The 25964-nt window shown below is 34.1% G+C and overlaps 1 protein-coding gene and 1 long non-coding RNA gene across 2 annotated transcripts in view; one reads left to right on the plus strand and one right to left on the minus strand.

Annotated features, from left to right (window-relative positions):
* Positions 1-3048: 3048 nt before the first annotated feature.
* On the plus strand, positions 3049-5819 carry LOC128553870 (uncharacterized). The gene is made up of 4 exons (XR_008369452.1): positions 3049-3366; positions 3916-4090; positions 4446-4542; positions 4996-5819. It is a non-coding gene; the product is annotated as an uncharacterized LOC128553870 (long non-coding RNA).
* A 1244-nt stretch (positions 5820-7063) lies between these two features.
* The window catches only part of LOC128553871 (calponin homology domain-containing protein DDB_G0272472-like), a 37908-nt gene continuing 19007 nt past the window's right edge, over positions 7064-25964 (minus strand). The window contains exons 3-5 of the mRNA XM_053535062.1: positions 11809-13166; positions 7939-7979; positions 7064-7247 (exon numbers count right to left, since the gene is read on the minus strand). Coding sequence (XP_053391037.1) covers positions 7079-7247; positions 7939-7979; positions 11809-13166 — 1568 coding nt within the window. The 3' untranslated portion in view covers positions 7064-7078. The remainder of the gene's footprint in view (positions 7248-7938; positions 7980-11808; positions 13167-25964) is intronic.

Here is a 25964-nt window from a genome sequence, read left to right on the forward strand (position 1 = left end):
CAAAAGATCGCGGTGTGCGTTCAGTATGAGTGTTGATCGAAGCTGGCTTAATCAACATGTGTACCACTTGAGGGCATGAACCTGATATTAGGAATAAACAATGTGACACCGGGGACTGTTTATTGTGTTTTATTAACATAAAATTCAACAATTTATAGACCAAAAAAGCTAGCTTTTTGGGGGGTTTATTTTTGTTTTCTGTATTTTTATTTTTCCAGGACATTTCAACACTGTATGGGACATTGGGACGAGTATGTCATTTCCAGGACAATCCCATACAATCCGGGACATATCACATGTATGATACTTGTAACTAGTATTTGGAATCGGTCAAAACTTCCAAGCTGTTTACTCTGTACAAGAAGCCTGATGGCTGATAATTCACACATATATAGCTTTAATGGCCAAAACAAGAGCTCACCATGAGACAGTGTGCTTGACTATTCAAGAGAAACAGTAGCGGTGATAACGATAAAGTAGTTGCAATAATTCGATTATTAACTTTGGTATATTGGAGTACATTTGAAGACCGGGAGAATTTCATGAAGTTTCAATTCAATATAATTATGTAAATGTTACTGAAATAGAGCTTACTTTTAACCCTATTTTCTATGTTGTAAGAGGCCATAACTGACATGAAATTCTGTCAAGAGTTATCTAACTTAGTTATGTAAGTATACTTGATGATAATGAAACCTTGTGTGAAGATATCATATAGTTGTCTGACATCAGCACCTGGGTGAACAGAATAGCTCTAAATACGAGGGTTGTCCCAGAAAACGCACTTTTTTTATTATTTCGAAAATAAGTGACGCATGAAATAATTGTTTTAACTGGTGTTATTTCAATGTATGCGCGACAGGACTATATAGCTTAAAATTTAATACCTCTCATATTATTTTAGAATTATTTAAATAATGGAGGGCAGTCAGTGCTATGGTGCACGCTCCGTTTTCCTCCTACAAAAAGAAGTGGCTTCCATTTAAACTCATGTAACTTACTCGATATACATCTCATAGGATTAGAATTTATATCATCTTTAATGGCAACGTGTGACACAAAATTATGTTGCATTTCAAGTCTTTGACATCACTTGCTTTAAAATGGTGATGTAGTTTTGAAAGTAATGGTCGCACGCACTTTCTGAAATTGGAAGGTCAGATAAGTTCGTGGCGCAGAAAGTATTAATAAAATGTTGTGTAGGTCGCACTATGACACCTTCACAAACAAAACGGGACCTGGCGGATTTATTGACTGTTATGGTAAGTGTTTATCTTCATTATAAATTTATTCGTAATTTAAGTAAACAAGAGGACCATGATGTTCCTGAATCGCTCACCTGTCCCAACATGACCCAGTTTTGAACTGAGTATGACGTCGTTTTTTTTTCTATTATTTGACATAGTGACCTAGTTCTTGAGCTCATGTGACCCAGTTTTGAATCTGACCTAGATATCATCAAGATGAACATTTAGACCAACTTTCATACAGATCCCATGAAAAATATGGCCTCTAGAGAGGTCACAAGGCTTTTTCATTATTTGACCTACTGACCTAGTTATTGATGGCACGTGACCCAGTTTCAAACTTGATCTAGATATCATCAAGGTGAACACTCTGACCAAATTTCATGAAGATCCATTCAAAAGTATGGCCTCTAGAGAGATGACAAGTTTTTCTATTTTTAGACCTAATGACCTAGTTTTTGAACGCAGCTGACCCAGTTTCGAAACTGACCTAGATATCATCAAGACGAACATTCTGACCAACTTTCATACAGATCCCATGAAAAATATGGCCTCTAGAGAGGTCACAAGGTTTTTCTATTATTTGACCTACTGACCTAGTTTTTGACGGCACATGACCCAGTTTCGAAATTGACCTAGATATCATCAAGGTGAACATTCTGACAAATTTTCATGAAGATCTTGTGAAAAATATGACCTCTAGAGAGGTCACAAGGTTTTTCTATTTTTAGACCTACTGACCTAGTTTTTAAACACAGTTGACCCAGTTTCGAACTTGGCCTAGATATCATCAAGATGAACATTCAGATCAACCTTCATACAGATCCCATGAAAAATATGGCCTCTAGAGAGGTCACAAGGTTTTTCTATTTTTAGACCTAATGACCTAGTTTTTGACCGCTGCTGACCGAGTTTCAAACTTGACCTAGATATCATCAAGATGAACATTCAGACCAACTTTCATACAGATCCCATGAAAAATATGGCCTCTAGAGAGGTCACAAGGTTTTTCTATTATTTGACCTACTGACCTAGTTTTTGACGGCACGTGACCCAGTTTCAAACTTGACCTAGATATCATCAAGGTGAACATTCTGACCAATTTTCATGAAGATCTTGTGAAAAATATGGCCTCTAGAGAGGTCACAAGGTTTTTCTATTTTTAGACCTACTGACCTAGTTTTTGACCGCACATGACCCAGTTTCGAACTTGACCTAGATATCATCAAGATGAACATTCTGACCAACTTTCATAAAGATCCCATGAAAAATGTGACCTCTAGAGAGGTCACAAGCAAAAGTTTACGCACGGACGACGGACGCTGCGCGATCACAAAAGCTCACACTGTCACTTTGTGACATGTGAGCTAAAAAAGAATGGACAGACCGCTTCGTTTGTTGATGTTTCGAAGATAAACTTGGCAGCGAAAAATGGCCGTGTTGTCATTTCGATTCGACTGTCTGCTGTCAAAATTTCAAATACTTTTAATATTTGTTAATTTCCCTGATGGCAGAATATACTTGTACAGGCACGCAGCTGCACATAATACTCGCAGAGAGGAGCGCTGCAGTATAAATAGATAGATAGATAGATAGATAGATAGATAGATAGCCAAGACAGTCGGGCATCTATATTATATTAAGTACATTCTGTATGAAATTTTCTGTCTAGAAATTGTAAATGAACAGGAAGATTGTAAGATATGTTTTAACTGTCAGAGATGTACACTGAACTGGTGAATAATTAAATGGTCATTGTGCACATACAGTAGAATCTATGACAATTGGAAAAGAAAAGTAGAATAACACAGGAACAGTGGTGTCTTAAATTGTCACTTTTTGTTGTAATAGAAACTAAAATAGACATCCTGAAAATTTATTTTAAAAAATCTACATGCAATTTACAATAAAAACTACTTTTTTCATTCTCACTACTGCCAGTACTGATAGACAGCATGCTGGTAACCTTCTAAATAAATGAAAAATTCTTTGTTTATATTTTTCAGGACAACCTCCAGCAGTAAGAGATATAAAGGTTCACTGCAGTTTTGACTACAGTATGCTCAGCAAGTATTGTACACATAATAAGCAAGTGGAGTTGCTGTGAATTCTCATGCAGGTATTCTATAAGATTTTAAAGTAAGTGTTTATATTCATATCACTGTCAGTATCCTCAAATGCATTTTTTCATTTATCAATTTTAACTAGATCTATGAAATTCCAAATATCACTAAATTAAATTCCACAGTCTTCAAAAAAAAAAATCATGACTCTATTAATAAAAGCTACAGGCCTACAGTGCACATTTTACATTGGAATTTACAGTGACACCTTAAAACAGAAAGTTGGTTAAGTGAAACTATCTAAAGGAAGTTGTGTTTTGTTAAGACTTGATTTTACTAATTTCTTTGGGGTTTTTTTTCTCTGAAGTTTTTGTAAATCCCTGAAATGGGAATGAAAATACTACATTGCTTTATAATAAAGATCTATGCAATATAATAAGCACTGTAAATTGCAATTCAATTTAATTTTGATAAATGCAAGTTGTTGTCAAGCATTATCTATAAGAAATGATGGACTGTTTTGGTCAGTCACAGTGTTGATTCATTCCATTTTTGATGAGAACTTTAATACATTTCTTATAAAGAAAACTGTTCTTGTTTTTAAGGCTCTCAGATTTTCTACCTAGTGTATGAAAAGTACAGTACTGCTTTTGGAAGAGGAGCAAACAGTGTGGTATCTATGGTCCACCGTCACTTCAAGCATCATGGCTATGGAGAAAAGAATGTTTCATTACATATGGACAATTATAGTGGACAAAATAAGAAAAGTGTTGTAATAAGGTAAGAATTCCCAATAAATAAAAAAATATATATTAAGCACACAGAATTTTATGTTGAAATATTTGATTTCACAGTTTGGAAAGTCACTGGTTTCAAGTTTATTTATATAATATGCATACTTTTATGTAAATGAAACATCATTATCTTCACTGATAAACATTGATTTATAATTTGAATAATGCATACTTGCACAACCTATTGTATTAAAAATTCAACTGTGTAGCTGGCATTTAATTGTTTTAATAATTTATTAATAATAAAGTGATGCTATGTTATATTCTAAGGACTACACTATTTCTACATAAAAGTTTTTGTCTAAAATTTCATTGTTTAAATATATGTACCCTTATTTTAGCTATGGAATGTGGCTTGTTATGATGGGTCTACATGATGACATGGAGTACAACCTGATGGAGGCCAGGCATACAGAATTCAGTCCTGAACATGTTTAGGTATATTTGGCTTAACCCTCTTTAAGCAAATATGTTCTTAAGTAATAATCAAGTATTGATAAAACTTGCTGCAGAGGTCATGTCTGTAAAGAGGCCACTTATATTAAAATACCACATTTTCTGTTGCTTTTTGTGTTGTTAAAGAGTGTCTAGCTCACTGCAAGCCAGTTCATTAGAAATAACATAATTGTAATACAGTAACTGTTTTTTTCTTTAGCAGGTTAAAGAACTATTTGTTAAAATGAGATCAAAATCAGGATCCTTACTTGATGTAGAATATGTGCGATGGTTGAAATTTTTCATGAAAAGAGGTTGTCATTACTGAAATAAAATTCTAAAATGTTATTTAATGTAATTATGTGTGGGTTGTCTTAGGGACAGTTGTTTTTCAGGATTGAAAGAAAGGATATTAGTGTTCTTTGTCTTAAATATTTAATACATTTATCATTACAGAATGTCTTCTGCATGACCTGGTATATTATTGTTGAAGGATTACAACTTCAGCCCAGAGATGGAGATTAATATTTTAGGCAGGGGTTGTCATGACAACCGTATTACCATTCCTGAGCTGGATGCCTTTCGACAGTGGTAGCGCCCCTTCGCAGCAACAGCAGCGTATGCTCAAAACCAGCAATGCCAAAGCCATTAAAACTGAGAGCTCAGTCATTTAAAACAAAGAATGAATGGAAAAAAGTGTTTAACATTTAAAGTAATACAGAAAAAGAGCTCAGCTCATTTGGTATTTTCTGAAATTTTAATTAATTTGAAAGTGTTTTTGATTTTTAAATGATGTACTAGACCCAAATTCCATACATTTGAATATGAACAAATGCTACATATAGTTTATGTTAACATTGAATTAACAAGTTTATGGTGTCAGCAGTACAATGTATTGGTTAAATATAGACACACTGTATGTATGTAAGGCTGAACACAGTATAAATGTGAAAATCCTTTAAAACACTGGAAGATTTTTCAACAATCTACTGTTTAGTACTGCATGACATAAAATCATGAGTGTAGCTCTACATACACAGTTGATTTATAATAAGCAAAGTTTAATGTATTTATTGATGATTTTCTACATTTGAAGTAATTACCTTAATATTAAATATTTTAGTGAAGATATATTTTATGCAACTATGTAAGTTGAAAAAAGCTACCCTCCAGGAAGAATATTTTGAAATGATACTTTTACTTGAAAATTTATGTAAAATATGAAGGAAATAAAATGAATTCTCTATTTTATAAAAAATGTTGTTGCCATGGAAACAGAACTTAAGTATTAGGTATATCTGCTTTCATAGCAGAGTAATATGACCTTTGAATATAATTAATATGTAAACAATTTAATGTTATATATTCATCACTGATACTTTTAATATTCAATTGACACTGTCATTGAGCAATGCATCTTACATTTGAAACTGAATGACACATTACAAATTTATATTAGATATTTATGGAATTGCTTTTAGATATTTTTGAGATGAATATAAATCAGAAAAAAACACAAATTCTTGTTCTTCAGGAGAACTAATATATATTTTATAAATTTACATTTTTTTTGCTCCAAATGTAGGCTAAAATGTTTGTTGAATTGACATTTAAAGTAATAGTTGTATTTTGTTGCTATGGAAACTTGAATTATGACATTTTTTGAATATGAAATAGCATATTTACAGCAAGAAGGCATTATCAACTGTGCTAATCATGTTAAATACTTTTAATATTGATGGCAAAATATGATATTGAAATAAATGATAAAAGTACATGATTTTAGTATTTGTCATTATTATTTAACAAAACGTGCAAGTTTGCGGTGGGAAGTTATTGTACAAAAAATGCTGTAATTTTGTTATTTTAAAACATGCAGGTCTAAAATTTTGAATTTATGTTAAGGACACATCTACAGTTCAGAATATATGAAAAACTCAGTTTCCATAAAAATGTCATTTGGGACCATTTTGTCATGGCTTGTCACAAATACTCAAATAATAAGACAGATACTTAATTTTAAACTCTATAGTCTGGTCGAGTATTCATTGAAGTAACACCAGTTGAAATAATTATTTGATGCATTGCTTACTTTCGAAATAACAAAAAGAGTTCGCAATTTTCTTGGACAACCCTCGTATTTGAAATAGTCAAGCTAAAAATCATACAGATATACTAAGATTATGTACCATGATTATACAAGCAGTTTCAGCAGTTCACATATTTTATCCAAAAAGCCAATGTTTGAAATGTTTAGCATGGCTTTTCAGCAGTATTTTAGTTATGTAACTGCAGACAACTGGATCAACCAGTGATTTCTGTGCAAGTACTAATTGTCAAATGGTCAAGGAGAACATACACTTCAACCGGGATCAAACTCATGATCCTGTCATCAGTTGATCTGTGATCTCCCTGCCAGCTGTCTGAAAAAGTAAAGATGGACAGATGCCGGATGGGTGACACATACAGCACAATCACAATAACTCACCTGTGAGCCTGCGGCTCAAATGAGCTCAGGCTACAGTATAATCAAATTAACTTACTTCTTGATTTTGCAAACTCTTGACATGTTCTCCCATTTCTCATGCTGATCTTCCATAGCCAAGATAAGCCTATGCTTCTCAGAGTTGAATTTAAAATCCTCATTTATGAGTACATGAAAAAATACATGTGTATATTTTTCTGATCGACCTCCACTTCCATTGGTTCTTAAAATAGAAAAATGTATCAAAAGTAATAAAACTAAAGCTATCTTTTTATTTTCTGATGACTAGTTTAACCCTTACCATGCTAAATTTCTACAATGAACTTGTAAATCTTCCAATTTGAATAATACCATTAACTTACCAAAGAGATACTGACTGCCTAGCAAACAGTGCAGATCATGATCAGACTGCACAGATGTGCAGGCTTATCAAGATCTACACTGGACACAAAGGCAAACTCAATTTAATGGTTTATGCCTTTATTAGCTATATAATATTATTACAGCAACTTAAGTATATATATGCAATAGTTACAAACCCAAGTTAATACAAGGTTTGCCTTGGTATTTAAATAAATTCTTTTGAATCTGCAAAGTGCTTGACAAGAAATATCTAACAGTATACCCTTTACGCAGTGAACACTGTGGAAATTCTATGAAAGAACAACCAAGAAATTTATATTAGAAGAATTTTCTATGCATCTTTATTTTTGTTTAAGCTCTTTTAATGAAGAAAACATAATATATGAGGCATGTGGCAGAGCAAATATATGAACCAGAGCCAATCTAATACTCAGTCTGGAATTTCTGACAGTTTAAAAAGCTTTTACTTTAAAATAAATGTCACCACGCATGCTTGAATAAAAAAAAAATTATGAAAATCTATTCCAACCATTTGACTTCAGTGAGCTTACCCTGGTGTAGATCCTGATTGTTTTGTCTTCTTACTTCTTTCCTGTAGCAAAAAATAGCATAATATAATATTCACTACCTGTTTCCCTGAAGTAAGAGGCAAAAAGCGCATTTCAATAAGTTTGTTGTACTTCATAACATCATTTAAATATTAAAAAGTCTCTGCCACCTTAAGGTAGTTTTGTACATTCAAATGGAAATTTTTCTACAATGAACAAAAACTTTTTCCAAACTTCAGAATATACATAGATTCGGCAAATGAAAATGATAGGGACATGTACTCCATTTTTGGCTTGACCGATCTGAAAAATTTAGACCTTGAAAAAGGTTTTATACTGGGAGTCTATGGGAAAATTCCAACCTTGATAACAGTTAATAGATTTTTTACAACAATGTAGATTTCAATGAAACTTCTCAAAGTCATAAATAATATCGTGTAATAAAATGAATAGGCGTGTGTGCTTGATTTTGAGATGTTTGATTAAAGAAATTACACATTTCAAGCTGATTTTAAGACATAATCTGAAACTATTAACAGTCAAATGTTTTAATATAACATTTTAAGTTTTGAAAGATAGTTATGTTATCGTTTTAATAAATTTAAGCACAGGTAGCGCTACCACTAATTCATAAAATAGATATTTCATGCATATTCATCAAAGTTGATGTCATGTATTAACACAACATGCAAATGATTAAGTTAAATAAATATCATTGTATAACTTAAAAATTCTGTAAATGTTGTATAATTATTACAATAAATACTGTGCAGAATATATCACTGAATGCTTAAATAAAGGTTTTACTTGTTCTTCTTGTCTCATTCTAAACATTTTAAATGTTAACAATTATATATATATATATATGTATGTTTTATGCTTTGCTTACTCAGAACCCCAAACTAGCTATAAAACATTGTGGAAGTGTAGAGAGTAAAGCACCTTTGATTTTTACAGTGTGGCCAACCTATAGGACTTTTGGATATCGTACACACAGAGAAAACATCTGAATTCAGGTAACGTTTTGCCAATAATTTATTTATTACTTGTTGGATTTTCATAAAATGAAGTGTGTTGAAGACGGCAAATGAGTGCTTTCCTCCACACAGAGCATCTGCCATCAGTTCTCATAATTTTTCTCAAACACTTCGCCCAACTGCTTTTCATGGACTGTGTAGATAAAGTACACACTTCCGCAATTGGGCGAAGTATTTGAGAAAAATACTAAGAAATAATTGCAGATGTTTTGTGTGGAAGAAAGCACTCATTTTGCTGTCTTTGACACTCCTTGTTTTATGAAAATCTGTCAAGTAATAAGGAAAATATAAGCAAAATGTTACTTAAATCGGGGCATTTTCTCCATGTGTATGATATCCAAGTCAAGTGTGTTGGCCACCCTGTTTAACTGTGGGCCAATCAGAACTCATGAATCATGAAAATATGATACAGTATGTACAAACAGGGGTGTTTTAAATTTAATACTATCCTCAGCTAATTCTAATATATTTATAATGATACAACTGCTATACAACTTTTTTAACTTTCAAGAATTCTGCTTGGTGCAAATTTTTTTTTTAAATCCATCCAAAATCAAGTAAGTTACAGACTGGACATGAAATTGGAATGGACATTCAATAAAGGGAGATAATTAAAACAAGAGGACCATGATGGTCCTGAATCGCTCACCTATCTCCACATGACCCAGTGTTCAACTGAGTATGACATCGTTATTTCTATTATTTGACATAGTGACCTAGTTTTTGAGCACATGTGACCTAGATATCATCAAGATAAAAAATTCTGACCAATTTTCATGAAGATCCATTGAAAAATATGGCCTCTAGAGAGGTCAAAAGGTTTTTCTATTAATTGACCTAATGACCTAGTTTTTGAAGGCACGTGACCCACTTTTAAACTTGACCTAGATATCATCAAGGTGAACATTCTCAACAATTTTCATGAAGATCTCGTGAAAAATATGGCCTCTAGAGAGGTCACAAGGTTTTTCTATTTTTCGACCTACTGACCTAGTTTTTGACCGCACATGACCCAGTTACGAACCTGACCTAGATATCATCAAGCTGAACATTCTCACCAATTTTCATGAAGATCCATTGAGAAATATGGCCTCTAGAGAGGTCACAAGGTTTTTTCTATTTTTAGACCTATTGACCTAGTTTTTGACCCCACGTGACCAAGTTTCCAACCTGACTTAGATATCATCAAGATGAACATTCTGACCAATATTCATGAAGATCTCATGAAAAATATGGCCTCTAGAGAGGTTACAAGGTTTTTCTATTTTTAGATCTACTGACCTAGTTTTTAACCCCACATGACCCAGTTTCGAACTTGACCTAGATATCTTCAAGGTAAACATTCTGACCAATATTCATGAAGATCCATTGAAAAATATCGCCTCCAGAGAGGTCACAAGGTTTTTCTATTTTTAGACCTACTGACCTAGTTTTTGACCGCACATGACCCAGTTTCGAACTTGACCTAGATATCATCAAGGTGAACATTCTGACCAATTTTCATGAAGATCCATTGAGAAATATGGCCACTAGAGAGGTCACAAGGTTTTTCTATTTTTAGATCTACTGACCTAGTTTTTGACCCCACATGACCCAGTTTCGAACTTGACCTAGATATCATCAAGGTGAACATTCTGACCAATATTCATGAAGATCTCATGAAAAATATGGCCTCTAGAGAGGTCACAAGGTTTTTCTATTTTTATATCTACTGACCTAGTTTTTAACCCCACGTGACCCAGTTTCGAACTTGACCTAGATATCATCAAGATGAACATTCTGACCAATTTTCATGAAGATGCATTGAGAAATATGGCCTCTAGAGAGGTCACAAGGTTTTTCTATTTTTAGACCTAATGACCTAGTTTTTGACCCTACGTGACCCAGTTTCGAACTTGACCTAGATATCATCAAGATAAACATTCTGACCAATATTCATGAAGATCTCATGAAAAATATGGCCTCTAGAGAGGTCACAAGGTTTTTCTATTTTTAGACCTACTGACCTAGTTTTTGACCCCACGTGACCCAGTTTCGAACTTGACCTAGATATCATCAAGGTGAACATTCTGACCATTTTTCATAAAGATCTTGTGAAATATATGGCCTCTAGAGAGGTCACAAGGTTTTTCTATTTTTAGACCTACTGACCTAGTTTTTGATGGCACGTGACCCAGTTTCGAACTTGACCTAGATATCATCAAGATGAACATTCTGACCAACTTTCATAAAGATCCCATGAAAAATGTGACCTCTAGAGTGGTCACAAGCAAAAGTTTACGGACGCACGGACGCACGGACGCACTGACGGACGACGGACGACGGACACCGCGCGATCACAAAAGCTCACCTTGTCACTTTGTGACAGGTGAGCTAAAAACAAAGTGTGTTTCAGTATGCCAAGTCTAGGCTTCATTCTACATAATCCGTATAAATTGAGTTATGCAATTATCAGTAAGGTAGTTCTGCATGATTGATAAATCAGAAGTGATGGCCTAACCTCAGTTTCCAGAAACATAGAATAAACTCTGGATTCTCTGTAAGCAATGAAACTCATTCAATGAACTAATAGCAACAGATGAGTAATTATTACAACAGCAACATTACTATCTTTCTAAAGTAAATTGTCTGACACATTAAATAATACAAAAAGCTGATTTAAAATCTACTCAGAATGCACGGATCCCTTTAATCGTTGGTAAATATCTCAAAAAGAAGCACATGGACCTAAACATTTTATTTCATTTTATAAATTAATGGCAAATGTATGACAAAATGAGAACAACAGAATCCCTGAAACTATCATTTTAAAAAAGTATTAAAGTGTTCAACATACTGCATTATCATTGTCTTTCTTGCTCTTCTCATTTGCTTCCTTTTCTTTTTCTTCTTTCTTTTTCAGGTTTTTCTTTTGTCTCCGTGTAAGCACTCCTTCTCTTTTGTTTAAATTACTTTCTTCATCATTGCTGTTCTTGTCTTCTTCCATTTCAACATCATCATCTTCTGCAAGTTCTTTCTCATCTTTAACATCTGCATTGTTCTTCCCACTGTCTTTAATGTTTTTCTCATTTTCAGTTTCTGGCCTATTCTGATCTTTACTGTCAGACTGGCTCTGTTCTTTTCTTCCTGAGGGAGAGGCAGTTCTATCTCTTTTATCTAATTTGAATAAACTATCTCCAACAGCAGCAGGATTTTCTACAGCATCTGACTTTTCATTGATGCCCCATCGTGAGCCTCCTCCAAACACAAACTGACTTTCTAGAGATCCTGACCCAGAACTTTTAGTATCTGTTTTACTTACAATATGACCTTTTTCTGATGTAACCTTTTCTTCATCAACAATTTTTTCAATGTTATTTTTCTCTTTACTGGCGGTACTAGCAGTGTTTTCAGTTTCTGTCTCTGTTTGCTCATGCTTTGTTTCTCTCTCCTTCCTCATTTTCTTCTTGTTCTTTTTCTGTTTCTTGATACGTTTTGTTTGACCACTGCCCATTTCTTGTGTGTCACTAGTACTCAAAGAACTCAATAAATCTTCTTCATTTTGAGACTGAGAGTCACCTTCAGATTCTGACGTGCCTGATCCTTCACTCTCAACAGCTTTCTTTGCAGAGTCATCAATTATATTTATATTTCCTTTCTGAGTACTTTCAAGTTTAACTTGTTCAAACTTTGCTGAGAGCTCCTTGTTAGGATTCGAAGGTATTATTATTAAGTTGCCACCCTGATTTTTCACACTTTTATCATCATCTACTTTAGCTTCTTCATCAATAGAGACATCAATCATTTCTATATCACTGTCTGAACTGATGTAAATAGTTTCACTTTCTGTAGTCTGTGTTTCGATTGATTCCTTCATTTTCTCTTCAGATATGGTACTTGTATTATCTTGATTAACTGGCTTATCACCTCCTTCAGTTTGAACAAGTGGCCTTTTATCTGATGCATTAGTCTGAATTGATTTCTGGTCCAAATTAAAAGGTTCCCCTTGATTCTGTTCAGATGATGTCATTGCTTCACAAGCAGATCCAGTTCCACAAGTAACTTTATTAATTGTCGCAGAGTCAGTCCCTTCGACCTCCTCAGACTTTTTGTCTATGATTACATCTGTTTCCATGCTGCTTGATTCTCCAGCAGTAGGTTCCCTTCTACTTCTTTCTATAACATCTAACTCTTTCTCTACAACCGAGGCCTGACCTGGAAATATCAATAATGAACATGTATCAACAAAGCTGACAATATGGTAAGGCTTGTAATCTGGCACAAATGTACTGCCACTGAAATACATGCAAATCTATGCATAACTGTGACAGTTCCTATTTGTAAAACGATGATGTGTAAGACTGTTTGGCAAGAAAAAAGAATCAAAGAACATGTGCAAGAAATTTCATCCAAATATTTAGTATATTACTGACTACAAGGTGGTTGGTATCTGACACAAGTAGTGTCTGTTTCTACCAAACATTCCTGTATCAGCTGTTACATATTAAACTAAATTGTATTTCTAAACTGGAATAAGGGACTGGGATATTTCTTACTCGGTTGGTCTATCGTTGTGAAATACACACTGAACTAGCTTTATGTTTTCAAATATATTCTTATATGTTAAGGATCGTGTAAAGCATTTCAGACCACTCCTTGGGCAAATTTTTAATTTGGAAGACTTGTAATATCAATAACATATTATATATTAATTGTTCCGCACTTTCTATAAACGTCACCTTGTTTGGTAACACAGCCATGTACTTAGAGTGTCCACATTGTATTTTTAAGAAAATATCAAATTTCCTTTTCAAACATATTTTTCACTAAATTTGTTTTTGTTGTGTATCAAACATACTTATCTTGGTACGCAGGGAAATGAGAAAATAGATACCTTTTATAGGTTTTAGCTCACCTGAGCACAAAGTGCTTAAAGATGAACTTTTGTGATCGCCCTGTGTCCGTCGTCCATCCATCCGTCGTCAACAATTTGACTGTTAACACTAGAGGCCACAATTTTGGCCCAATCTTAATGAAACTTGGTCAGAATGTTACCCTTAATAAAATCCTGGATGAGTTCGATATTGGGTCATCTGGGGTCAAAAACTAGGTCACCAGGTCAAATCAAAGGAAAAGCTTGTTACACTCTAGAGGTCACATTTTTGGCCCAATCTTCATGAAACTTTGTCAGAATGTTACCCTCAATAAAATCTTGGAAGATTTCGATATCGGGTCATCTGGGGTCAAAAACTAGGTCACCAGGTTAAATCAAAGGAAAAGCTTGTTAACACTCTAGAGGTCACATATTTGGCCCAATCTTAATGAAACTTGGTCAGAATGTTACCCTTAATAAACTCTTGGAAGAGTTTGATAATGGGTCATCTGGGGTCAAAAACTAGGTCACTAGATCAAATCAAAGGAAAAGCTTGTTAACACTGTAGAGGCCATATTTATGAATGTATCTTCATGAAACTTAGTCAATCTTGATGATCTCAAGGTCCAGTTTGAATCTGGGTCATGTAGGATCAAAAACTAGGTCACCAGGTCAAATAAAAGGAAAAGCTAGTTTACACTGTAGAGGCCTCATTAATGACCATATCTTAATGAAACTTGGTCAAAATGTTGATCTTGATGATCTATAGGTCAAGTTCAAATCTGGGTCAGATGGAGTTAAAAACTAGGTCACTGGGTCAAATCAAATGAAAAGCTTGTTAACACTAGAGGCTATATTTATGACTGTATCTTCATGAAACTTAGTCAGAATGTTAAACTTAATGATCTTTAGGTCAAGTTCGAATCTGGGTCATGTCAGGTCAAAAATTAGGTCACAGGGTCAATCAAAGGAAAAGCTTGTTAACACTTTAGAGGCAACATTTATGGCAATATCTTAATGAAACTTGGTCAGAATGTTAATCTTGATGATCTTTAGGTCAGTAGGTCAGGTGCGATACAGGGCCTTCATGGCCCTCCTGTTTCATTTTGACAGCTCTACTTTCACTTTCATTTTGCAATTTTTGCACTTTTTTGTTATGTTTAATAATGATTTGTAATACTTTAAAATCCTGTGGTACCTGGAGAAATATATGTTAGACACACAATAATCGTAAAAGTAATGACAAAATACTTTTCATTATAAGCTGATACTTTCTATGAAATAGAAAACAGACAGTGAAAGTATTTATGGTACAGAACAAAATGTATTCATCAATCGTGACAGTATCTTCTACTTATTATGAACAGTTTGGTGTATTCTTTATGAAAACCCAAGGCTTATGTGGCATAAAAAAAAAAAAATCATCCAAGGGAAAGTTTCAAAAGACTTTACAAGTACCTTAAAAAAATTATTCCTCGACAGAAAACAAGAAAGCTTGTAGGTAAGGCATACAATTAACGCACTTGCAATAGGTCTGCTCAGTATTTAAAGACCTGGATCACTAACCTATTTAAACCTGCATCATGTCATGCAGAACTATTCTTTCAACAGGAAATATTACTTTACTATGACAAATTATTGCTGATTCAATTAAATAAAAAAATATATACTCCATACAGAAAAATTCACACTTAATTGTAAGTATGTCTTACTTTTCAATAAACTTCTCTAAATATTGAACATCATGGACTTCTTCCCACATCTATAACTACAGTTTGACTAATTTAACTTCTTATATTCTGATCTGTTTAAAACAGCTGCACATTTACACAGATAGATAATTAGTATGTTTTGATATGCTGATATGGATAATGATAATGCACTTTGCAGGCCTATTTAATTTTCTAAAAATAAGAAACAGGATAATGAAAGTAAAAACACTCATCCTTGTAGATCTACATTCATTTTCGAAAAAAAAAAAAATTTAAAGGAAGGTTTTCAGAAAATTTGTTACTTACAACTGTTATCACTCACATGAGGGGAAAAGTCACCTGACTGTTTTTTATCAATTATCTAACATCAGGATCCATTCAGAAAGTGTTTATTGCATGAATTAGATATTAATTTCTTTAAGTTCTTTGTTCTATTTTTTTTTTACTTTAGCTCAGCAAAGTCACACACTATGGGCCAGTCATCTAATATATAAGGAGTAATGTAATAACACAATTCATTTTGTAACAAAGCCTTAAGGTATTAGATCACTAATAGTAATGTTTACAAAATGGCCTTTGCTTGGTATATTCTGAAAGGTAACCGTGTTTTGCACTATTTTGCAATTTTTAAACACCTTTTACCGTGCCGTTTTTTATAAATTTTGTATAACTTATGGTATCTCCTCAAGCTCAAGTAGAGACAAATTTCAAAGTGATAGCCACTATCCAAAACGTTTGCAGAGAACTCATTTTACCATTAATTTTAATAAAAGAAACATCAAACTATTGGTAAACAATTATAAAACACGAAACAAGAGGGCCATGATGGCCCTATATCGCTCACCTGTTATCATTGCACTTGAGGACAAGAAGGTCCTCAGAAAAAATATCCAAGTCCAAAGGACATGAACAACAAAGGAAAGAAATTTAACCAAAAAGAAAAACAAAATTCTTACAAGGTACAGATATGTCAAAATACACCTAAAAATAGGAGGTACCATCCATGTTGTATAAAAGAAAAGTGGTCTTGGTTTTTCCCTACGGCCAATCATAAAAAAGTTACTAAAAATAGGTTATTTATAGTAATGTAAAAGGGAAGTAATTCAAAAGAAAATTATTGAATTTAACAAAAGAAGGATCTGCCAAATAAATCTGTTAACATAAATGAAATTTCAGATCAGTATCTTCATTAGTTACGGAGATATACCCATTTTAATTTCAAAAATAAAGGGAGGTAATTTGACATAAAATCAGTCCATAGTTATCTACCCTGATTGCCTCGGTCCAACTAATGACAATAATGAAATTTCAAATAAGTCCTGTAAGTACTTACTGATATAAATCCATTTTGATTCCAATCAGGGGAGGTAATCAGATATAAAATAACTCTGGAAACTACGAATGGATCTGATTTGTCATGGAATCCAAGATTTATTGTTGTTGAAGATATTTTGGAAGTTTGTAATCAAATAAAACCATAAATGAAGTCTCTATATGGCTGCAAAAGCCAAAATAGCCAATTTTGGACATTTAAGGGGCCATAACTCTGGAACCAATGACGGAGTCTGTCCAGTTTAAGAAAGGAACCAAGATCTTGTGGTGATACAGGTTGTGTGCAAGTTTGGTTAAAATCAATCATAAATGAAGTTGCTATTGTGCAGACAAGGTCAAAATAGCTAATTTTGGCCCTTTCAGGGGCCATAACTCTGGAACCCATTAGGGGATCTGGCCGGTTCAACAAAGGAACTGAAATCTTATGGCAACACAAGTTTTGTGCAAGTTTGATTCAATTCAAATCATAAATGAAGCTGCTATTGTGCAGACAAGGGCAAAATAGCTAATTCTGGTCCTTTCAGGGGCCATAACTCTGGAACCCATAATGGAATCTGGCCAGTTCAAGAAAGGAACCAAGATCTTATGGTGATATAAGTTGTGTGCCAGTTTGGTAAAAATCAAATCATAAATAAAGCTGCTATTGTGCAGACAAGGTCAAAATAGCTGATTTTGGCCCTTTCAGGGGCCATAACTCTGGAACCCATAACGGGATCTGGCAAGTTCAAGAAAGGAACCGAGATCTTATGGTAATACAAGTTGTGTGTAAGTTTGGTTAAAATAAAATCATAAATGAAACCACTATCGTGCAGACAAGAAATTGTTGACGCACGGACGCACACACGACGGACGAAGGGTGATCACAAAAGCTCACCTTGTCACTATGTGACAGGTGAGCTAATAAAAATGTCAATATCATTTTTTCTATGGTGCCTCAAGTAAACGGATTTAATGAGACAGAATTCATACTTCAACATTGAAAAAACAAGAGGACCATGATGGTCCTGAATCGCTCACCTGTTCCCACATGACCCAGTTTTGAGTATGACATCGCTTTTTCTATTATTTGACACAGTGACCTAGTTTTTGAGCTCATATGACCCAGTTTTGAACTTGACCTAGATATCATCAAGATAAAAATTCTGACCAATTTTCATGAAGATCTATTGAAAAATATGGCCCCTAGAGAGGTCAAAAGATTTTTCTAATTTTAGACCTAGTTTTTGACCGCAGTTGACCCAGTTTCAAACTTGAACTAGATATCATCAAGATGAACATTCAGACCAATTTTCATACAGATCCCATGAAAAGTATGGCCTCTAGAGAGGTCACAAGGTTCTTTATTATTTGACCTACTGACCTAGTTTTTGACGGCACGTGACCTAGTTTCAAACTTGACCTAGATATCATCAAGGTGAACATTCTGACCAATTTTCATGAAGATCCATTCAAGGGTATAGCCTCTTGAGAGGTCACAAGGTTTTTCTATTTTAAGACCTACTGACCTAGTTTTTTAGCCAGTTGACCCAGTTTCAAACTTGACCTATATATCATCAAGATAAACATTCAAATCAACTTTCATACAGATCCCATGAGAAATATGACCTCTACAGAGGTCACAAGGTTTTTTCATTATTTGACCTACTGACCTACTTTTTGACGACACGTGACCCACTTTCAAACTTGACCTAGATAGTGAACAAGGTGAACATTCTCACTAATTTTCATGAAGATCTCATGAAAAATATGGCCTCTGGAGAGGTCACAAGGTTTTTCTATTTTTATACCTACTGGCCTAGTTTATGACGGCACGTGACCCAGTTTCGAAACTGACCTAGATATCAAGGTGAACATTCAGACCAATTTTCATGAAGATCTATTGAAAAATATAGCCTCTAGAGAGGTCAAAAGATTTTTCTAATTTTAGACCTACTGACCTAGTTTTTGACCACAGTTGACCCAGTTTCATATTTGACCTATATATCACCAAAATAAACATTCAGACCAACTTTTATACAGATCCCATGAAAAATATGGCCTCTCGAGAGGTCACAAGGTTTTTCTATTATTTGATCTACTTACCTAGCTTTTGAAGACACATGACCCAGTTTCGAACTTGACCTAGATATCATCAAGGTGAAGGTTCTGACCAATTTTCATGAAGATCTTGTGCATTATATGGCCTCTAGAGAGGTCACAAGGTTTTTATATTTTTAGACCTACTGACTAGTTTTTGAAGGCACGTGACCCAGTTTCGAACTTGACCTAGATATCATCAAGGTGAACATTCTGACCAACTTTCATGAAGATCTAGTGAAATATATGGCCTCTAGAGAGGTCACAAGGTTTTTCTATTTTTAGACCTACAGACCTAGTTTTTGGCGGCACGTGTCCCAGTTTCGAACTTGACCTAGATATCATCAAGAAGAACATTCTGACCAACTTTCATAAAGATCCCACAAAAAATGTGACCTCTAGAGTGGTCACAAGCAAAAGTTTATGCACGCACGGACGACAGACGACGGACGATCCCTATGTGACAGGTTAGCTAATAAGGTCAAATGCTTTCTGTTTTGAATTTTGCTTACTCCATTTAAAAATAACCTTAGTGCAGACATAAAACCTACCTAAATTTCTTCCACAGTATATAATCTAAGAGTGAAATCAAAATAGAGAACTTTCACCGCGTGTAACTCAATATTTTTAAAGATGTGTAACTCTACCCCTTCTGTTTAAATAGTAAATTCACTTTGAACACCAAGAAATCACTTACAAGATTCATCTTTTTCCATTTTTGTACAAGAAATCAATAATAAGTCTTGAAAGAAGTAAAACCTTACTAGAATCAAAGCGCTCAAAGCGCTGATGGTGGCTGCTAATCAATGTTTAAAATATTACAAAGAAAGCGACAACTGAGGAATTGTTAATATAAACCATAAGAACTTTTTTTGCATTTTTTTAATATTCAGCTTTGGTTTCAAAATTAATCCTTTTTCACTGCCAGTCATTGTTTACATATACACTGATTCAGTCTTTAACGAACAGTTTTTATCCTTTTTGATTATTTGTGACGAAAACTACAACATAAATTGCATCGAAGATGTTTTATTATGAATAAATAATAGAAGCTTTTTCTACAAATCATTCAGCTTTTAAGATTTCTTTTTAAAGCTTTTGGGCAGTGTCTGTCATGACTTATTATACACACACGTGTATCTATGCATACATATAGTATCTTATATTGTACATTTGCTGAAGGAAGATTATCCGTGAGCTGGATTATTATTTAGAAAACATGCATGATTCTCACGACATTTCACATTGCAAACAATATCGAATGAATCTTAACTGAATGTTCTTTTATTTTTGTTCACTCTCGTATTGCTAAGCATGTTTTAGTATATTTTGTTCTTGATATAACGATGAACTGTACATGTTCAAGTTATATCCATAAATTACTGTCCTGTTCATAAATCATCTCACTAAATTTGCGCTAATTAGTATTAATTGGCAGTATCAACGCCAGAGGAAATCCATATTTTATTTATCGATTTTCTATAAATACCCTAATTAACATGTAGTCATATTTTTGCATGCTTGAAACGAAAACGAGACAATGCAGTCAAAAATTCAGTAACATTCTTAGATCACTAGGGTTGCATTAATATAATATCTTACAATTTGATAGCTATGACGAACATTTAAGTTTGTTCTGACATATTTGGAAAGTGTTACAACTTGCTGGAAAAGCTATCAGAGGTACAAACTGGTATTGTCTATGGACCGGAAATGTTTGGAAACTTTTCCGTTGAAATTCCGTTTCTATTTTTAGCCGCGGATTATTGCTAGCAGAAGTCATTGTTCTTTATCAAATAAAGCCTTAAATTTCGGGAGTTATACATGTGACACTACGGTTAGGAAACATTTTTGAATTGTCAGTCTGGATTCCCAGGCTAAGTTTCTATATATATAAGCTACTTTTTCTACGTTATAAGCTACGTGACCTCTGGGGCAGTACTATGCAATAGCTAATCAATATCATCGCTCCAGTTCAGGTGATATGAGGTCATCGTTTATTCACGTGACCATAAATTTGCATATTTGTATTCATACACGTGGTTGTTTTAATTAAAACGTTGACTTCAGTTTGTATTGATTTTAGTCGCCGAATTTACATTAAAAATGGTATAAAGGCATATATTGTAGCTTTGCATATTCAGCACGTTGTGTTGATAATCGTTTACCTGGAAAGCTTGGAACTATTTTTGGTTGTGTTGTTAGGATGGTCTTAAGAACTGACAAGATTTCTCAAACTGAGTATTCTTTTCAACACCGGTGCCACCAAAAAGGAAAATAAGGAGGGGGGGGGGGGGGGGGGGGGGGGGGGAATTGGTCCCAGTAGGGCTTGAACCTACGCCTCCCTAAGAATTGCAGCAAAAGTAGGTTTCTGGTAGGAATTGAATATTCTTCAAAAAGGAGGTTCTCTATTAGTGATCTAATACCTTAAAAGTTTTTGATTATTAGCCAAGATAGGGTAACCTCAAAACAATTTATTTCCTTCGTTTTAAATCTTATTTAGGTTATTTAATATTTATACAAGGCTTAAAATAAAATATTATTTGTTTCCCCTTCAGGGTTTTTTTTTTTCTTTATAATAGGGGCCGTTTATAGGTCCCTTCCCCTCAGAAAATTCTTTAAAATCATGCAGTTTTCCCCAAAAATTGACTTTACATCAGATTTTTTATTCCCCTTTGCCCAAATACCGAGTTGTTTTTTTCCCCAAATCAGAGGCCTGGGCCCCTTCCCCTCCTGGTAAAAAAAACCCCTGCCCTCCCACGACTGATCCGAAGAAATGCACTGCAACTTAAAATATTTCATTGCAAGTTCCAGTATTTTTTTTCTTTTTTCTAAGTTCAACATTTCTAGGCTCTAATTGTTTTAAGACAAAAACAGATGTAAGTACAATAATATACTACTATAAATCATTATTGTCAAATTTTGCCCATAATTTGGGTTTACAATGTTTTACACCAAATACTGAAAAAAGTCAGGGAAAATCGGTACACTGTATGCCTGCAAACTAAAAACAACATTTGGTAGCCTTTAAACTCAAATTGTGACCTTAACCTTAAACCTACAGACCAGATTCATTTTCTCTGATCATCATTACCTACCTACAGGCCAAGTTTGAAGTCAATACTGTGAATGGTTAATAAAATATACTCCTGACACTGAAATATGATGGACAAATTTGAACTTTCGAGTTCAGTTTGTGACCTAGAGTTTTAACTTACAGCCCAGTGCTCTGCACGTCTCATTGCCAGCCACCTACGTGCCAAGTTTCAATTAGGTCAATAATGTGCATGGATATTTAGTTAAATGATCCGGACAAAAAACATGATGGACAGTTATGACCTTCAAGCTCAATTTGTGACCCTGACCTTTGACCTACAGAGGCAGTTCCATCGCTCTGCACATTGCCTCATCACCATCTACCTATATGCCAAAGTTAAAGTCAATACCTTTTAAATTAATGGTTATTAAGTAATGTTACCAACACAAATAATGACAGATGGATGGATGCATGCGCAATTACATAATACATCTGCTTTTTTCAAAATTAGCATATAAGAAGTTCAAAGTCTGTTTGATAACAATGTTTTGTGTGATTTTCAGTTTTATTTACAGACAGAAGTATATACCCAAAGCTAAAGGTCTTCAATTCATGTAGTAGGATCATTTTTCATTTTATTTAATAATTACAATTTTGTGTTAAAATGCATTTCCCTTTGTTGAATTGGAATCATTAGCTAGGGGCCTGTGAAAATATTTGAAAAAAAAAAACTTTTACAGGGAGATGTTGCTTTTATGATATAAACTAAAAAATATTATGTTTTATAGTGGTCAATCTATTAGGCTATAACTAAAATTTAAAACTTTCTGGTGAGAACTATCTGTAAAATAAGTTTAAGCAAGATATTTTAAAACATAAAGGGCCTTTTACCACCACTGGAGTTTATAGAAAGATGACTAACATGAATGGCATTGTCATATTTTACTAGACAAAATATAACCAATCATTATATTTGTCAAAATATACCGTCATTTGTTCAGTTATATTACTTTATAACTAATTTTAAATAAAAAATATTTTCCCTACTTACCTACTGGTACCAACCCTAACAAGAATGGGTTGTAGCAGTGGAAACAAAGATATTTTTAAGACTGGCCAAACTAAATACTTCCTTGTACAATAAACAAGCAGATTGTATCAGGTATCTGGTATCATAATCTGAACATCCTTTTTATGATGTATTAAGGTACAGTGCAAGCCATTGCATGTGAAACTTTTTAAGGCAGCTATGTTTTTAGCATATTGCATATTTATCATATCTATCAATAATTTCAGAAAAGAAAAGATTTTTGTATAAACTAGATGAGTGTCCCTCTTCCTGTCACATGCTTTCAAGACTGTAGGAGGAATAATTATTACGATAAATGCCAAATAAAATAAAATCCATAGTTGTCGTAAAATGGGCATAACTTTGTAAAATAAGTGAATGAAGTATTGCCATGCAATACAAAGTCCCCTACTGGAAGGCACCTAATTTTCTCTACTGCAGTATAACATAATGAACTGATATCTGTCAATGATGTATAAACAATATTGTACTACATATACAATATGTTATAACAACACACTCTGATAAAAATGTGCATATATAAAAACCCACAGTTGTCTTCATATTGAATTTTATTATAAAAATGTTATCATGTAAGTTATTTATAGTAAAAGCAAAGGGAAATTAATCTTTAAAAAAAAACAAGAGTGCCAGAATGTCACAATATACGCCCGTCACAGCAAATTTCTTTACTCTAGCTGCTGTATTGCAAATGAATTTTAATTTTGTGGTTGTTTAGTAATCATTGTAAGACTTTTGTTTTCCTAAGTCCACAAAAAAAATTCCTTACCAGGTAGAGAGACCTTAAAATACACCTAAAATTTGAAAGTAACATCTATGTTGTACCACAGAAAAGTGGTCTTGGTTTTTCCCTATGGTCAATTATAAACAAGAGCACCGCCTTGCGGGTGCTGACGCTCATCTGATTTTTTTTAGTGTAATAGAAATATTGTCCTACCCATGATTTTCTAAGTCTAAAAAGGGCCATCATTCTTGCAAAAAGCAGGATAGAGTTATGTTTCTTGATGTACAGTGTCCACTTATGATGGTGAAAAACTGTTGCAAGTTTTAAAGCAATAGCTTTGATAGTTTATGAGAAAAGTTGACTTAAACATAATACTCAACCAAGAAAATGATTTTCTAAGTCCAAAAGGGGCAATAATTATTGCAAAAAGCAGGATGGAGTTATGTTGCTTGCTGTACAGGGTCAGCTTATGATGGTGAACAAGTGTTGCAAGTTTCAAAGCAATAGCTTTGATAGTTTAAGAGAAAAAGTTGACCTAAACATAAAACTTAACCAACAAATCTGATATTTTCTAAGTCCAAAAGGGGCCATAAATCTTGCAAAAAGCAGGACGGAGTTATGTTTCTTGCTGTACAGGGTCAACTTATGATGGTGAACAAGTGTTGCAAGTTTTAAAGCAATAGCTTTGATAGTTTAGGATTAAAGCTGACCTAAACATAAAACTTAACCAAGAAAACTGATTTTCTAAGTCCAAAAGGGGCAATAAATCTTGCAAAAAGCAAGATGGAGTTATGTTTCTTGATGTACAGGGTCAGCTTATGATGGTGAACAAGTATTCCAAGTTTCAAAGCAATAGCTTTGATAGTTTAGGAGAAAAGTTGACCTAAACATAAAACTTAACCAAGAAATCTGATATTTTCTAAGTACAAAAGGGGCCATAAATCTTGCAAAAAGCAAGATGGAGTTATGTTTCTTGCTATACAGGGTCAGCTTATGATGGTGAACAAGTATTTCAAGTTTCAAAGCAATAGCTTTGATAGTTTAGGAGAAAAGCTGACCTAAACATAAAACTTAACAAGGCAACGCCGACGCCGACGCCGACACCGACGCCGACAACCGCTCAAGTGATGACAATAACTCATCATTTTTTTTTTCAAAAAATCAGATGAGCTAAAAAGCTACAATATAAGTTATTTATAGTAACAACTAAGGGAAGTTAATCTTAAAAAAAAAAAAAAAAAAAAAAAAAAAAAAAAAAAAAAAAAAAAATGCAAGTCCACACAAAAATCTTCACCAGGTAGAGATTGGTCAAAATACACCTAATAATTGGATGTAGCATGCATGTTGTACTACAGAAAAGTGGTCTCGATTTTTCCCTACGACTAGTAATGAAGAAGTTACAATATAAGCTATTTATAGTAACAACAAAGAGAAGTAATTCTAAAGAAAGGAACTGTGCATTACACTTCCTCTCATGACGGTGTATAATTGTGCCAAGTTACATCAAAATCCCTCCATGCATGAAGAAGAAATGCTCCGGACAAAGTAATTCTTGTATCTGACCTTTGGCCTCTAAGTGTGACCTTGACCTTTGACCTAGGGACCTGGTTCTTGCACATGACACTCCGCCTTGTGGTGGTGAACATTTGTGCAAAGTTATATCAAAATCCCTCTATGCATGAAGAAGAAATGCTCCGGACAAGGTTTTCATTCTTGTATCCTTTGACCTCCAAGTGTGACCTTGACCTAACACCTAGGGACCTCGTTCTTGCGCATGACACTCCGCCTCTTGGTGGTGAACATTTGTGCCCAGTTATATAAAAATCCCTCCATGCATGAAGAAGATATGCTCCGGACAAAGTTTTCTTTCTTGTATCCTTTGACCTCTAAGTGTGACCTTGACCTTAGACCTAGGGACCTGGTTCTTGCGCATGACACTCCGTCTCAAGATGATGAACAATTGTGCCAACTTTCATCAAAATCCCTCCATGCATGAAGAAGATATGCTCCGGACAAAGTCATTCTTGAATTTGACCTTTGACCTCTAAGTGTGACCTTGACCTTAGACCTAGGGACCTGGTTTTTGCTTTTGCGCATGACACTCCGTCTCATGATAATGAACAACTGTGCCAAGTTTCATCAAAATCCCTTCATGCATGTAGAAGATAT

Source organism: Mercenaria mercenaria, unplaced genomic scaffold, assembly GCF_021730395.1.
Source record: "Mercenaria mercenaria strain notata unplaced genomic scaffold, MADL_Memer_1 contig_4415, whole genome shotgun sequence".
NCBI classification, from domain to species: Eukaryota; Metazoa; Mollusca; class Bivalvia; order Venerida; family Veneridae; genus Mercenaria; species Mercenaria mercenaria.